The sequence below is a fragment of the Heloderma suspectum genome, chromosome 5, assembly GCF_057233095.1.
Source record: "Heloderma suspectum isolate Gila_16-S chromosome 5, 16-S_ref, whole genome shotgun sequence".
Lineage (NCBI taxonomy): Eukaryota > Metazoa > Chordata > Lepidosauria > Squamata > Helodermatidae > Heloderma > Heloderma suspectum.
Window position 1 is genome coordinate 172,987,938 of NC_139462.1, and position 17,618 is coordinate 173,005,555.

A 17,618-nucleotide genomic window follows, 5' to 3' on the forward strand; every position below is an offset into this window, starting at 1 on the left:
GAGGTAACCTACACTTCCTTCGATATTCTAAAAATATCACCTATACTTTGTCTTTAGTAATAGAACAATATATTCATATTTAATCCATTAATCCATTAACTCAGATGATTAATTAGCTAAAATTATTTAGGGGACATCCACGTGTATAGTATTTATATGTATCTTATAAACACACATCACATAAATTCTGACGTTTCTGAGGATGGCACTAAGCATGTCCAGTTATTTCCAGACGCAGAATACCTAAAATTTCTTCTGGGGAAGCTACTGAAAGCAATGGGAACAGTATTAAAATGGTATTAATACTGCATGGTTCTCATTCATTTCTATCAGCCTTGAGTAGGGGAACATCCTGGTACATTGTGCCCATACTAGACAGAATTTAAAAAATGCAAAGTAATGGAATTCAATGGACTTAAAATGCTACAATGTGATAATTATTATTTTGTTCTCATTTCAAGATAGTTAGATGTTGGAATCCCAGATTAGGAGGTGTGTGGGAGGCCAGATGTCCTTTGCAATAGTTGTTATAGATCATGATCTGATTTAGCTAAGCTTAGTCATGACATTCAGCCCTTATGCACTTGTACTCCTGTTGGGCTCAATGAGCTTTCTCCAGACTACGTGTGCATAGGACTAACACCTACATCCCATGGAAATTAATGGGAGTAATGACTAACTTTTTTTTTTGTTTTAATGCAGCTTAGTTATGATGGACTTCAACTGGATTGAAAACTATAGTTATTCATTTCTTCAAGATCTCCTCATGCACAGAACATTATTTAAGGGGGTAAGGGCTTGTATGAAGCTAAAGAAAGGCTGTGCCTTGTTTCTAGGACTTTTGTCTTTTGTTTCTGATACCCTAAGATCTATCTAGAAATATACTAGCACACAGGCTGGGTTGAAGAAAATACATTGAGATTAAGGGAGCAATCCTATGGCCGCTAGACAGCAGTTAGACGGCCATAGGATATCTTGCTGTCCAGGAACCGACCTCGGAGCCCACGCTCTGAGGTTGGTTCCAGAGAACCGACCTCCCCCCACTTCTGCGCTGCCTCGGAAGCAGCGTAGAACAGCCCCATCCTCCGTGCTCGGAAGAGGAGTGTGGAGTGGCCAAAAAGGGGTGTGTCTGGGGTCATGACTAATACTTCCCACAGAGAGCCAACGTATTTCAGAGCAAGTGTGGTAATGTGGTGGGCTAAAGTACTGGGCTTGGATGTGGGAAACCCAAGTTGAATTCCCTGCTTAACTATGAATCTCACTGGATGGTCTTGGAGAAGACACTGCCTGCCTCATCCTACCTTCTAGAGTTGTCAAGAAGCTCACTCATTGCTCCAGGTTTCTTGGAAGAAAAGTGGGATACAAACTGTTGCCATGAAAGAAAAGAATGAAAAGACACCACAATCAGGTCATATGAACATAACAGCCATGCTGGATCAGACCAAAGGCCTATCTAGACCTACATTTTGTTGTGCACTTGTCTTTTGTGACCTTTGCCAATGTTATGAGGATTAGTTAGGAAAAGTATAATTTACGCCACCTAATGTCAAGAGACCAACAATAATGGGTTTTGTAATTATCCTTGAAATAAAAAGTACAAGAAAGAAACTGAACCCCATATTGAAAGAACACATGGATCCATTGAAACAAATGGTCTGGTCAAAGTACACATTGAACATGCACCAAATTTAGAAGAGAAACACAGTCAGATAATGGATACTTGGATGCTGCTGCTTCCTTTTAAAATCCTGTCATTCTTAAGGCATTTGCATGATACCAAAGGCCATGGATCATGGAATTTGATGGTTGGGCTGGTGATAGCTTTGCCTCTTCTATAATTTCTTCTGCACCCTGGCTATCAAAAGGGGAAAAAATGCTTATATCTGCTGTTTGGACCAGGAAGTGTTATTTTTAATGCCCTCCCCCTTTTTTATGCATGCTCATCAAAATTATTTCTTCATGTGACAGGTGATTCTAAGTGTCAAATTACGTTAACCTAATGAATTAATCAAGCCACACGAGGATGGAAAAGGGCAGGAGGAGCTTTTAAGAGAGGAATAAACGATCTATTCTCTCTCCTTTTACGATACTTCACACCTTTCCCCCAGAGAGCATGACTGACTACTCTAATTATACTGCATGATTATATCTCCCGCCTATAGAGGCAATTTTTGTTTCACCTCTAGGGTTGTTAGAGCTGATTGTCTCCCTGCATGGAGAGATGACTTACACTTTAATCATGTTGAAACTGTAGGGCTAAAAATTCCAAAGGGAAGATCACAGAATGAGGAAAAGAGAAAAAACCTGGATACATCCCTAGACCTTACCAATGAAATGCAGGAATCTATTTCATTCTAGCCATTGCAGAAAGTTTCCTACGGTATATTTGTGAACACCTTATTGAAGCTAATTTTAAAAGTCCTGGATGATTATGGTCCATTTCATTTCTTTCCAACAGGATCTCATTTTACAAATTTAGAGAGTCTCAGTCTCCTTTTCTTTTTATGCTGGTCTCCTTTTGTTTTGTTTCAGGGGCTGAACTGTGTGTAGGGTGGCATTTTAGCCAAATCACCAAAGGAAAATGAAAGGGAAGGGGCTAGATGATTCAGGGAGTGGGCTGAAACTATTCAGAAGGAGGGGAATTACAATTCATTACTTTTATTTTCCTTTTTCTGACTTTTTTTTAACTCCCGTACCCAAGTTTTCTTTAAAGATGCTGGTTTGCTGGCAGTTTGGGCATCATGGCAGCAGCAGCAGAGCTCTTTCTGGCACCATTCTTCCTTCCCAGAATGCCTCTGGGAAGGAAGAGTGGCGGCAGCAACCTGAGCTCCATTATCCCTACTGTGCTGCCAAAAAATGTTTTAAAAAGTCTAAGAAATTGTTTGAAGTAAGGATGGTTTACAAAAAAAGGAGGAGGGAAGGTAAGAAGTCCCCTCATTCCAGAATTGGAAGCCCTTAAACAATTTCCCCTTAATGAAACAATTTCCCTTTAAACTATTCCTGGGGTCATTTTGGGAGGCCCAAAGCTGTGAATTGGGAGTGGCTGTTTTGGCCCACCCCTAGTCTGGATAAGACTTGCCTTGTCTTACTAGAAGAAGGTCTGTAACTGCATCTCTCTAGACTTCTAGTTCTTACTTCAAAGCAGCCATGGGAGGAGTGGGGAGTTTGGACTGGAGTGAGGCAATGTGAAGGGTTTTTAGTAGAGCTGTACCGAAAATTTCTCCCACATTTTAGCCATTCTCATTCAATTTGATAGAAAATAAATTGTTTTCAAAAAAAAATTCAATGGTGAAGAAAATTTTGGAGAAATTCTCATGGTTGGGTTTGGGTTTCTTGTGCTTACCTTATTTAAGAGGTGGCTAAGAACCATGTGCAATTGTCCTCCCTTTCATTGTACAATCATCTCTCTGGTAGCCTGTAGCCTCCTCAGCTCCCACACTTCAATGAAAGCCTAGGGGAAGACCCCATGAGGTAATTCTTCCCATAGGGCTTTTTCAGATCAGGAACTGCAGGCAGCCTGAGTGACTGCAGAGCAATTGAGAGATCTGTACATAGAAAGAAAACACACAGACAGCACCCTTGGCTGCCTTGCAGTGATTAGGTAAGCTCAAAAACATTACAAAAATAAATTACAAACACCCTGAGAATGAGGTAGAACAATGGAAGTCTCTTTCATAGGGGAAGAAAACTTTTAGAAAATTAGAGGACAGGTTTCGACTGTGCACTGGCTGCTCCTCTTCTCTGGAGCTAGACACAACACTGCCCCCTCACACCTGCATTGTACTGGATACAAAATGGGGGCCAGCCTGCCAATACAGATGATGTTGTTGCCACTTGCAGTGGTGACCCAAAGACTAGGGATGTACGAATCCCTTACCTTGCTCCGCTGAGGGGCATCCGCGGTGGGGGGGAGGTGCTCCGTCCCTCCCCCCGGAATCCTCCCTGGCTGGCTCTGCTCCGCGGCAACTCCGCGGAGCCGCTGGCCGGGGCCGTCCGCAGCCGGACTTCCGGCCGCTGCTGGGCTGCACCGGCTGCAAAAGCTGCCGGCCGCATTTGCATCCTTGCAGAGGCCATGATAGGCTACATAAGTATCAATGTAGCAAAAGTAGTATTATGGCAAAAGGCAGGAATGCAAATGGTGGCTGCTATGCCATTTGCGTCCCTGCCTTTTGCCGTGATAGGTTACGTAGATACTTACATAGCCTATCACAGCCTCCACAAGGACGCAAATGGCGGCCGCTACTGTGGCCGCCATTTGCAGCTGCAGCCTGGCAGTGACTAGACGATGACCCGGAACCCCCAGTGCTGCCAGAGCTGCCACTGCCCTCAGGTAGGCTCTGTCCCAGGGGGATTCCGCGGGGTTGTGGGGGGGATTGCCCCATTCCGCCATGAACTCCGGGGACTCATGGACTCACTGGAGTCTGTGGCAGAATTCTCCAACATCCCTACCAAAAACCCTTATGAAAAAAAGAAGCTGTGCTACCAATGGTGAACCCTACTTGTGAGAAATCATTGGAGAATTTCTCCTCACCCTGGAAAAATTCAGTGAAATTGTCCCCTCAATTTTTCTGCCCACCAATAGGGTGGAGAATTGTGAGAGTCACAGCTCTAGTTTTTACCCTTTCCCTTGCACCATTTTCCTAATTTAAATCACCCTCCAAAGCTGTTGTGGGGGGGGGAGGAGTACTTATTGCCTCCTTCCGCATGATCCTGATTACAGATTAAGATCTGTATCTGCTTACCTGGGCTGCTTACCTGTCACTATGTTGATTTGTTTTAGGCACCAGGCTAATACTTGTTTATTTGCCTAGCCCTTCTAGTTATTTTAGAGCTGCTGCTTTATTGTGCTTTAGTGTTGCTCTTCAGAATTTGCTTGTATCAGTAATGGTTGATCTGTTTTATTGTAGTTTTTATCCTTGTTTATCAGCCATTTTTGAAATTTAGATTTTTGAATGTAATAATTTTAATTAACAAATAAATGCCATGGAAAAGCCATTTCTGTGAAGGGTAGAGGGAGACTGGGGGGGTGGGATGTGTTTCCACCAGCAATTTACTCCAAGCTGCCTGCGTGTTGAGGTCATTAGGGATACATGACGTCATGGCCATTCACCATCCACCCCGGAGCTTATTAGGGAAAAACCGGATTTCCTGAGACTGCTTAAAGTCCAATTCTTTTCCTTGAAACAGGTTCTCCCTGGTGTAGTTGCTGTGTGCCCCAACCCCCACATTTACCTCAGGTATGCTAGCCCTGCCCAGGGGTGTGCCTTTCACCGTGGTCAAGGGGTGTTTCCTGTGTGTTTCCCGTCCCTGCACAAACCAATTAGTGTCTCCTCAGAAGTAACTGAATTCCCATTGTGCTGAATGAGGCTTGCCCTCTGAATGCCCACATCAGAACTTACAGAAATGCCGGGGCCCAATTCCCCAAGTGTGGTAAAGCATGATCTTGAGGCTTCAATTCTCCTTTGCTTGGTTTATTGCCTTAAACCAGGGTCGAAGTAACTACTTTGACCCTTCCATACAGAGAACCTGTGGGTTAAAATGGTGGCTGGTTTCCTGCCTTTCTGTTCTCCCCACTCTTTCCCAGCACAAGCATTTGTGTGTCTACTTGTAAGTAACTCCCATTGTACTCAATGAGGCTTGCTCCTGAAATTGCAGGTGCATCTGGTCTTTCAGGGAAAAGGAGAAAGGGGAGGAGAGGGGGAAAACCTCTCTAATTGGCTGAGCAGCCCCTGTCAGTCAGATGACATTCATTCCAACCCCCAACCCCACCAGGAAATATGTTCTGTAAAGCGATTTTTACTGGTGCAGAGAACCTGCTCCTGGAGCCCTGCATGGACCAAAAGCGCAACAAAGCTGATTCCTTTTTTAAAAAATCCAGTACTCCTCCATTTGCTTCTCCTTCTGTTGTTGTGGAAACATGGTCTGGGTTAAAAGCCCACCAATCCCTTGGTCTGTCCCTGCTGTGGCTTCTGCTTTGAACAACGACACCAACAAAAGCCTTCCAATCACAGATCTCCCAGTGTCTTGACTAGTTTTGCCTTGTTAGCCTATGAGATACTGTAGTGAGGCAGCAGTTTATAAGATCTGTCATAAGGATCTTGATGCCAGCATAATGGAATCTAGGATACAGAGCCAGCTGTTCCACTGAAAGGTAGAGATGAGGCAGAAGACCATCCTGCTTTGATGTTCTGTTCTACGTCTGAACCATGAGCTGGGCTGACAGATGAAGTGTAGGTGTTCTTGTCTCTTCTCATTTGTTTTTCATAGGATCAGAAATGCACTATCATGGTGCATTTACCAACCAAGTCACTGAAACCTAAGCTGATCCATAGGATAAGGCAGATTATCTTTCACCCAGTTGGGGTCTGTTATACATGACAAAATGTCCTTCAAGCATTATCATTACTTCTCTCCTTTGTGTGTGTGTGTTTCTCATATATAAATAGCTGCTTCTTACTTATATATAATGTGTTGGATCTAGATTTCAGTGCTTGAAATGGGGCTGGTGGAAATGGAATTCACTGTACCCTCCTCCCCATGGCAGCCTGCTGAAAATGCCATACAGAGAGCTAGGGGACCTTTGCTAAATGGAGTAGACTGTGGGGGAGGGGGCTGAGGGGGAGGGGGCTCCCTGAAAATTGAGCAGAAGCACCTTCTGCAAGTGGGAGCTTCACTAGTGGAAGATATATACATACGGGGATTGCAAACATAATGGATTCTACCAACGAACCACCTGATTTTGATTTTCAGCTGCTTCCCTCCATAAAACCCATTTGGATGCATTTCTGTTGTTCAATAAACTTCAGTGCAGCTCTTTGGATTTTGTTTCTGCTTGCTTTTATGAAGCAATCTTTGGTTGAACTCTGGATAATTTCACTCAGAACTATTTAGCAACCATTTTCTTTTCTATGAGCATCTTGGTGTGCTGAGTAGAACAAACCTGCAACTTGTGGAAAGTCCCTTATTGTCGTGGAAGGCAGGTCCTGGATCCAAACCTATAATGCAAAGCCATCATTGTAAAGCTCCTTAAAATGTATTTCATGGAACTTATACAGACCTGTGTTTAGATTAAATCCCAAAACTCCATCCTTTCACAGTGTGCAGCCAAATAGTCACCATAAGTCTTCATTTTTAAATTATGTATTTTTGGCCTGGTGCTGAACAGATACAGCAGTCCTGTTCCCATCTTCTCTAGTTTTCAGCAAGACCACCCATTAACAATTCAGTAGGAGGCACTTTGCAACTCCACAAGGCTTCGGGCAGGGGCAGTTTTTCAGATTACGAATACAGAATAGAGGAGCATATGGCAAAGATCGTATGTCTTTATGGTGAAGATGACATAACATTGCTCCTGCCACAAACTCCTTTCCCTGGAAATGCATTCTTTCCACTTCCAGTCACTTCTCATTACAAATTTCAGGTTCCATGCTGTATTAAATGTATGTTGATGTTTATATCCTCTTCTGCAGATAATACAACAGAGGCACCAGCAATATCAACAACCACAGTGGTTGAAATTCAGAAGAGCAGCATAATGACAACTGAAATAACCTCTAAAGTTGAAAAACTCCCGGCATCAGCCACTAGCAGCAACATGGGCTCCTTGGGAGAGACAGAGGAAGAAAAGGCCAAACGGCTGCTTTACTGTTCACTATGCAAGGTTGCTGTCAACTCCGCCTCACAGTTGGAGGCGCACAACAGTGGTGAGATACAGCAATTTCTTTCCTGACTAAAGAGCCCCGCAATTATCTTCCCTTGAAATAGATTAGATTGCTTGCAGCAGGGGGAAAAAAAGGTGGCAGAAAACCAGCAATTACATGGAATTCATTAACTATTAAAGCATAAAATGACAAGAAAAAAGTCCTTCATAAAAGAGGAAAGGAGGAATTCTCTTTCATGCAAGCAATCAGATTCCTTAAATTTCAATTTTTATGGTTCCAAATATTGCATTATGGAAGAATGTGACTGCTCACGCTCTATCACCCTAGTTTGCATATTTTCATTTCTTCCCAGTAGCAAACGTTAATTGACATTGTTGTATATATAAGGTAAAGCACCAGCTAGTATGGGTGGTCTCAAAGAGTTAGGCAGTTTCCATAAGTGACAGTTAAATTGCTTTTTGTGTTTTTCATTTCCCACGTCCCAAAATCAAATGAAAAAATTAATTGGCTAAAATATATATTTGATTTAAAATGGCTCTTTCCCATTTATTATTCAACATTAACAGCATTCACCAAGTGACATATCCCAGATGAAGGGTTTCAGTGTCACTTTTGAAAGTATACTTTGAAGAGATCTCATGAGCCATTTAACTGTACACATTCCATAGCAAAAGGTAGGATACCCTATGTCTTAAATACAATTAGCAAATGCTCTCCAGTTTTTCTCTGAAAACAGGAAAACAGGTTTTTCTCTGAAAAACTCTGAAACGAAGTGCCACAATATTCCAAACCAAGGTTTCCCCTCCATTGCTCAACTTCCCTTGTACTTGAGGAGTTCTTCCCACTATTTAATTTTGTGTTATAGGGCTGTAATCTAACCCAGATGCCTCAATGAAAAAATACACAGTGTGTAAGATATTATCCATTGTTTATAGAGCTATTATTAATTGGAATGCTTTTTGTTAAAAAAAAAAGCCTTCAGTTTCATTATAAGTACAAAAATAGCCATAATCCAATTCAGCATATTCACCCAAAATTTACATATAATTTTATTCCATAAAATTACTTTGCTTAATCCAGATATTTAAGCCAATAATAAAGTGTAATTAGCAAATGTCGATATTTCTCTGTATACTTGAATCTCTTATGTTTGATCAATCATTCCCTAAATATGTAATCCAAGACCACAATTGTATTGCAAAATTGTTCTATTTTCTAAATTTAGAATGGGTATTAAAACATTTCATAATATATGCATCCAATCCACCTTTCTCAATGGTCATGTTGATTTACATTGTTGCACTATAAGCATTCATGAAGCAAACTGCATGTAGTGAATTAGTATTGTTATAAGAACAAGTACCCTGCTGATATCAATAGGCCCCAGCAACATGGTTATTGGTTCTAATTCCAACAGAAATCCTTTGATTTCCATAGTTTTATTGATGCATACAGGTACAAAATTATTCAATAATAAGAAAAATGTGTATACATATATGTGTATAATAATTATCAATAGCATTATATCCTTTCCAACACTTGCTGTATGCATATGTGTGTGGTGTATGTATTCAGGAGTCATATGTTTAAAATAATGTTCCATATAGCCTATGAAGGTAGGATGGGGAATGTTCATGGTAGAAGAACCACAACATCCAAGCACTGCTGGGCTCATGCTGGCCAGGGTAGGAGGTGTGGAGGGTGGCATTTTCTCTTTTTGCTACGCCAACTCCAGGGCTGGCATAGTTTCTTTCCTGTTTTGGTGGCATGCTGGGGAAATGAAAGAGTGTTAGATCCTGTGGATCCAAAGTTTCCCTCGATTTGCCCCAACATGCTCCTTTTTTCTCTAGATCACCATTGGACCACTGATGGTGGTGGGGCAATGGCAGCAGAGGTTTCCACCACTGCAACAGGGAGACCCCCAGAAGTGGACCTCCCCTTCCAACTGTGATCTTCCTCTTGACCCACAGAGAAGGAGGTCTGCAAAATGTCATGGCCCCTGGGATGCCCTCCCAGGGACCAAGAGCAGTACCCAGTGCAACATGAGTGCTAACATAAATTACATTGCTATAGCAGAAGGGACCTTTAGTGCGATACCAATAGCATTAGCTGGCACAACAGGTTTCCAGGGGAATCCCATCACACCAGCTACCACTATTGGTATTGTGCTAGAGGCCCCTTACTCTAGCACAATATGTTAGCACTCCTGTCGCACTGCATATTGCCCAATAGGACTGCACCATTAAAGATAATAAAAATAAGAATAAGCATTTTTATACCACCGGTTACCAATACGTTCACTGTATGCAGAAAAAAGTTAACACACAAGATAAATCAAGTGGGCCTGTCCATGTCATAGCTCACATTTTATGTGACATATCCTGTTCTAAAAGTAGATTTCATTTTTTCGTACATTTTATCACAGTTCCTTGACCAAGTTCAATAAGATGTCATGCAGAATTATGGTGCTTGCCTTCATAGGACCATGCCCCATTTAGCTGGCTATTTTCTCATGCTAGTATTAAAGTTGTTATTTTGGCAACTATGGGAATACCATGTTGCTGTCAAATTTTTTGGTTGAGTTTCATGGCATTGCATTTTTAAAATTGTTGTCTGGAATCTGATGTTGCTTACTTTTGCGGTTTTCAGTGTTTTTAGAACCTGTTTTAGAACCATTGCAGGTTTAATTTTTAAAATATGTTCCATGTATCTCTTTAGTTTCATCATGGCTTAGTGAATGCTAACTAATGGGCAAGCAACATAGAGGATCACCATTGCCTTTTGTACGGCCACAGGATAGGTGGGAGCTCAAAACTGGCTTGCTCAATCTGTTTGTTAGTTGCAGCCCAAGAGACCTGAGAAAGAAAACAATTTGAGATTTGGAGCTGGCTGAAAAGTTTTACACAGATATCCAGCTGACAGGAGAGTCTTTGGGGATTTCAGAATGCTGATGTTGCTTTGGGATTCATACTGATTCTGTTTGCTTACTTCTTAAGCCAAATAATATATTTTCAATAATACATTTATATATGAAAAGACCATGACAAACGCCACCTGTCTTTCCTCTTCAAAAAGGAAACTCAAAGTGTAAAGGTACCATGGATTCCCAGAAACTTCCTACCTTTGAAGGAATAGTGGCTTAATTCCAGCTGAGCTGATGCCCTTTGTTGAAGTCTTCGAGCGCAATCCACCAGGATTTTTTTTCCTATGAAAGAGGCATAGAAACAAAAGGATCTTGGAAAAGGAGAACTGTGCTGCTGTGTAGTTTCATTTCCATGGGCCCTAGAGAGCCAAAGTTTCCTCTGAAAGAGCCCTTTGAGAGAGTGCCCATTATTTTCTGTAGCAGCAGCAAGATTTCAACTCTCTGTTAATAAACCAATCTGAAAAGTGTGGCAATCACTCATACCAACACCTTAAAAGGCTATCATGGTTTTATCTTTCAGTGGCAGCACATGTTTCATTAACAGCAGGTGGCCATAAAAATAAGACATCCACTTAACTTCACCTCAGGCCTCCCCTACCATGTCACTACATATTGATGGCAGCTTGTGTCAGTACATTGCTTAATAATCAAATGTGAGGTAATGAAATATTACAGATTACTTCGTTATTATCTCAGCAATATGGAGAATACAGAGTAATGTTTATGACACCACGTGGGACAAAACCTGAGACACGTCTAGAGAGATGAAAGATTAATATGCACAAGTCGCTAACATGATTTTTTTCTTTCCCATGTCTAACACCTCCAGGCACAAAGCACAAAACTATGCTAGAAGCTCGAAACGGGAGTGGAACTATCAAAGCCTTTCCCAGGGCAGGCGTCAAAGGGAAGGGACCGGTTAATAAAGGAAACACGGGACTTCAGAACAAAACATTTCACTGTGAAATTTGTGATGTGCATGTAAACTCTGAGACACAACTTAAACAGGTACTTAGCTCTGGAGACACATGTCTTTCATTGGTCCTACTTTCCAGAAGCTCAAGGCTTGATTCACACACCATGCCAGCACCCAAACTTGGCGAGTGTATCAGGCCCGTGACAGCATTTGTGCCATGTGTCTAAGAACCATTTGTGGAAACTGGTACACCCAGATACCTCTGCAGTTTCTGAGACAGTACTGGGGCTCCAGAACGTTGCTTCACTATCACAGAAGTCACAGTAGTTGCTATTTAGAATGACATGCGGCATACCCGCTTGAGTGCAGGCTGACTGTGGGGTTCAGCAATGGTTCCGTGTGCTGCTCCTGAAGTAATTGTGTCAGTGTGAAGCAGCCCTCTGATGCTATGGTTTTTCATCTGCACCCTTCATGTAACGTTTGGTTTGGTTTTGGTACACTTCTCCATCCCGCTGGAGTACATTTGCTCAAAACTGCCATACGTAGAAAACTGCTCAAAGTTACATGCTTTGAGAATGCCATAATGCACCTTGTCACTTGCCCTCTGTCATTATATTTGCTCTGCAGTACTATGTTCCCAAATGTGTGGGGACATGAAGAGGTGTGTACTTTCTTCAGAAGACTGAATAATTTTGTCTGAGGAATCTGGGTTGTTTTCATAAATTGATTCATCTCAGAGAAGAATCACCTCCAAATTGGTCTCAGTAGTCCAGACTAATTCCCCCAAAGACTGGAAATCCTGTTGCTCTCCTGATGACATTCTCAGGAGCACAGTGGAGTTTCTGAATGTCCATGGAAGCCCCTACGCTGCTCCCCTGCCCCTTCATTTATTTAGGCAGTGGCAGCTACAGTGATGGCAGCAGAGCAGGAGATGTGGACATCTGAAACACCTCCTTTCTGGTACTGAAACATTAGGTGGCAGGACCTTAGAAGATGTAATTTTCTGTGGGTTAAACCCAACATTACACTAGTGGAAGTCGGCCATCACAACAGGATTTTCTCCCAGCAACCCTCCATGCCACCTGAAAATCTGCTCTGGAAGGTTTCCCAGCCCTCTGGAACAGATTTTGGGGGCCTGCAGGGGATCACCCCATCCTGGTTCTGGTGCCGGAAGCAGTTCCTTGAGCAGAATGGCACCATTGGGTCCAGCCCAATAGCTCCAGCATCTTTGGCATTCCAAGTGCCAGCAGAGAGTTACGAGGAGTGATGGAGGGAAGCTTCTCAAAACAGAACTCCTCTCCTGGCTGCTGTTCTTGCAGCCAATGCCACCAGGCCAAATCAACAGGAAGCGGGCGGTGAGGCAAGGCTGAAGAATTTTTCTCTGGCTCAGATTATGCTCTGAACCAGAAAAGAATTCAGGCAGTGGGGATGGCTCTCAGTTCAGAATATAGCGGAGCATTATGAGCTAGGCAGATTAGTACTCCAAACTCCATCCAGATTTTTGGTAGCATCACTAAAAAACAAAAGCATGTTCCTGCTGCAACCTACTGTGTGGAGAAACTGCCTGTGCCTGTGTAAGTTTGCCCAATTGCCCATGTGGCAGGTCACTGAAGACAACTGGCTCAGTCCATGGAGGCAGCTGCCAAGTGGAGCAATAGAAAGACGCCTCCACATGGCGCCTGGTCAAATGCGTCCGCTTTCTAAGCATGAAATGCCTCTGACAAAGCTCCCAAATTGTGGGTTTGTGTGGTTAAGACCTGGCAGGATGTTCCTCCGCAGGATGAGATGCTGCAGACAAATTGTTTGCCATATGGAGGCCGCTGCCCGAGGGAGCGATTTCAGGCAGCTGCCAGACAGCCACTTATTCACATGGGTGGGCTCTGACAAAGCCCACAGATACAACCCAACAGATAAAACCAAGGCAACTCACAGCCCAGCCCTAAACAGGATGCAAGTGCTAATGGAGGGAAGAATGAATAGCCTCACCTAGGGTGATCAGCTGCACAAGGTGACTAAAGTTTTAATGGCTGGGTGAAAGAGGACGTGTAAGCAGGCACAGCTTGTTCTTCAGGTGGGGGTGGAGGAAGAGGAAATGTACACCTGCGAAAACATCCTCTTTTACACCACTGTTAAAGGTACAAGATCTTTGCCTATCTTTGCATAAGGTCATCCTAGAACTATTAGCACAGCATAAAGGTTACAGCTTTATTTCATTTATTACACTTCTGCCCTGCTTAGGGCAGTGTTATTTTAGACTGTATGAAATGGCTTACAAAACTAGACATTATTGGAGGGAGTGCCGCTCTTTGTAATCATTGGCCCAAGTATTACGGTCTGCCACAGGGGCCTTCCTCGGCATCCCACTTTTGGGAGCGGGGGCCTTCTTTGCTGTGCTACCCCAGTTATTGAATTATTCTCCCCAGAAGCCTGGCCAGCACCAACGTTGGCTTCATTTTGGTGCCAAATTAAGGTCTGGCTACTTACCCAAGCTTTTGGGCCTCAGTGACCATAACTCATTTCTGTTCTACCACTGCTGATTTTGTAGAGTGGATTGTTTTTATGTTTTGTTGTTGCTGAATTGTTTTCTTTTATCACGTTTATTAATATGGGGTGGGTTATAAATATTTTAATGAATTAAATACAATAAGTAAATTAGGATTAAATCATTACAGTTCAATAAGGGTGCCACCTTAGGCATGTTTAGACAGGAAAAAAAGGCCTACAATTCCCAGTGTGCCCCAGCCAGCTTGGCTGGCATGAGGGATGCTGGAAGTTGTAGGACTGTTTCTATCTAAACATGCATAGGATGGCACCCCAAAGTTCAAAATAATCCACAAAAGTGTGTCATATTTAAATCAGGTGAACTCCTCCTCCAAAGAGCTCTGTGTGGTTTACATGCAGTTCCCAGATGGTCTCCCATTTAGGCAGTTTACAGAGCTGAACCTGGTTAACTTAAGTAGAATGCATGATATGCTTTCATCATTGCAGACAAGCCAAAAAAAAATGAAGTGTGTATTAGAAAAAAGAAATCTTTTCTTTTCATAAATATAAGACTGTGAAACTGAAATAGATTTATTCTTGTGAATAATAAGTGTCGTATTGGAACACATCAAACAAACTGTGTTAGGGTGGCCAGAAATGTTCCGTTCTGAAGACAACTGAAAGCATGTTGTTTATATAATCAGAATCATAATTTTAAAAATTTGCTTTCGAACAGCACATAAGCAGTAGAAGGCACAAAGACAGAGCTGCTGGGAAGCCCCCAAAACCCAAATATAGTCCCTACAACAAACTCCAGAAGGGAACACACCCACTTGGGGTAAGGAAATGACTGTTCTGCGTAACATTTCTTTTATTATTATATTGTTGGAAATATAATAGAAGAATGGTTCAGTTGTGTCTTGGCAAGCACAGTATTTCCTATGGCTGGGTGTGAGAATAATTCTGGCTATGTTGCTTGCTTCTTCCATGGCGTAGTTGTCATGGCACCCACTTCCACCATCCTTCCCTTATCCTTCCCCAGGTGAAAAAAGAACTCCTTACTTTGCAGAGGGGGTTTCCTGGGCAGCAGAGAGTGCTTCCATGCAGACAGACCCTCCTTGGTTGCAAATATTGCATGGAGAAAATGTTGACAGGCTCTGTGATTTCCATGATCCCAGGCTATAAATGCTTGTCACTTACAGCTCAGGAGAAACCCTGGGGCTTTCACGCCTGAAAAGAAGCCATCTGAGACCTGTTTCCCCATTCCCTAAGCTAAGGGTTCTTTGCTTGTGGAAGGGGGAGATTAGCAGGGAAAGGGGAACAGAGGCTTAATTGTGCTGCTCAAGTGTCCAACCAAATGTTCAACCCCTCTACTGAGGTTTGTCAAGTTGCTTGATTAGAATACTAAAAGAAGGAAGGAAGGAAGGAAGGAAGGAAGGAAGGAAGGAAGGAAGGAAGCTCATCCATCACCAGTGTGGACAATGCAAACAAAAGAGAGAGTCAGGGTAGTTCAGCACCCCGCATGTTGAGTTTGGATGTGAGAAACCCAGGTTCTACTCAGCTGTGAGGATAACAGTGAAATCCTATACATGTCTACACAGACCAGTGAAATCAGTGGAGCTTACTCCCAGGAAAGTGGGTATAAGACTGCAACCAAAGTGGACATGGCACTGTCTTGCATCCTCATATATCTTGTTATGAGATTAAAACACATAAGCTGCTTGGAAGAAGGGTACAATCAAAATTTAATAAATAAGGAGACAACGGGTTTAGGTGCATAAAACTGGGCTAGCTCAAGCAGACTTCTCTGCTCCCAATTCCTCATAGCAGCCTCTCCATCTCCTTGAAAATGGAGCCAAGAGACCCTGGAGAATGCGGTGACCTGTGGTGCAGGGGATCCCCCCAAATTGGGCAGAGGTACCTTTCGTGAGTGGAGCCCGTCTGTCAAGGGAAGGGAGATCCTGGATCCAACCCAATGTAAATAACAATAACCAACTATACAATAGATATAGTTGGTACATAACAGAACTCATAACAGGAATACAGTGCAGAGCTCTTTTTTAACTGACTATGGAAACTTTGTAGCACCTGAAAACTTTTAAATATAAAAAACCAAAGAACCAGATCTTTCTCAGCAAAACTTCATGCATCATTTTGCCTAGTGCAAAACTATTTTGGAGCTATTGCTTTTTATTATCTGAGAGTGTAAATGTAAATTTTTGCTTCCACCCAACTTTTTCTATATCGTTGGCTTTCCTTTAAAACCTTTGATCCACTTTTCTGCCTGGAACATCACTCAAGTATTTTATGTGTGACCTATGAAAAGCTGTCCTGAGTGTAGGTTACCTGAAGAAATAACACTTTTTGTTATTTTTCCTTCTTCTCCCACAGGTAAAACTAGTATTTTCAAAGGAACCTTCCAAACCAATGGCTCCACGGATCCTACCAAACCCACTGGCGGCAGCGGCTGCAGCTGCTGCTGTGGCTGTAAATTCCCCATTCAGTCTTCGAACAGCCCCACCAGCCACCCTCTTTCAGACTTCCGCACTTCCTCCGGCACTTCTTCGACCTGCCCCTGGGCCTATACGGACCACCCACACGCCCGTCCTGTTTGCTCCATACTGAACTTCACAAAGGAACAAATTGTACTGCAATAATTTTTCAGAGCAAAAGCAAAACCAGAACAATGAACTATGCAGTGTTAATTTATAGTTTAAAGTAAAAAAAATAAAATAAAATATATATATATATATATATAAATGAAGAGCTAGGACTTTTGATAGAGACCTGAACAAATTCTAAAGAGGGGGAAGAGGTAGTATTTTCTCCAGATGAGTATTCCTCTTGAATATTGACCATTTTAGAAGTGATCCTGCAACATTGATTTATTTATATATATATATATATATATATATATATATATATATATATATATGAATGAGAGAAACAATATGTATGAAGTCATTTTGACTGTGCTTTTTGGCACATATCTCCCCTGCAATGTCTTTCCTGCTTATGAAACAACTGAACAGAATTGTCTAAAGGGCATTAACTGGTTCCAATGTACATAAAACACTTAATTCTGTAGAATAAAAGGAAAAAAAACGAAACACTGTGAATAGTAGTACTCTTACCAGTGCTCCTGCCAAGTCAGCATTTCCTGGGTATTTATCTGAGTAAAAGTAGATACAATAGATGTCTTGTTAAATCTAGTATTGTGTCTCTATGTATGCCACCAGGTTCATAAACTGAGAAGACGTAAGAGCATCATCTCTTTGGTAAGTTGCCACAATGATCATAAGCCTAGCTCGCGATCGTAGACTGCAATCCTATGCACATTTACCCAGGAGTAAGCCCCACTGAACATTGTGGATCTCACTTCTGAATAATGCATGTAGGATTGCAGACTTAGCCTCACTCCTGTATTCAAATTTTTCCAGTCAGTGACATTCAGAAGAGAAAAAGATGGTGATTTCAGCGGAAGCATTGAAAGAGCTTCCTGTACAGGAAAATAGAAAAAGTTCTGATGCGTATGTATTTTCTTGCATGCTTGTCTGGATTTGGGCCAGAATAAGACCATTGTAATGAGTACTGAAAATATGCAGTGTATGTGAATTGCAAAGTGTTAATTATAGAC

The 17,618-nt window shown here is 42.3% G+C and overlaps 1 protein-coding gene across 5 annotated transcripts in view; it reads left to right on the forward strand.

Moving 5' to 3' along the window:
• The window catches only part of ZNF385D (zinc finger protein 385D), a 253,440-nt gene extending 236,739 nt beyond the window's left edge, over window positions 1–16,701 (forward strand). For all 5 annotated transcript variants that reach the window (XM_084858343.1, XM_084858341.1, XM_084858340.1 and 2 more), the window contains 4 exons: window positions 7,470–7,703; window positions 11,414–11,592; window positions 14,718–14,819; window positions 16,373–16,701. In XM_084858343.1, coding sequence (XP_084714469.1) covers window positions 7,470–7,703; window positions 11,414–11,592; window positions 14,718–14,819; window positions 16,373–16,606 — 749 coding nt within the window. In that variant the 3' untranslated portion in view covers window positions 16,607–16,701. The remainder of the gene's footprint in view (window positions 1–7,469; window positions 7,704–11,413; window positions 11,593–14,717; window positions 14,820–16,372) is intronic.
• The last annotated feature ends 917 nt before the right edge of the window (window positions 16,702–17,618 follow it).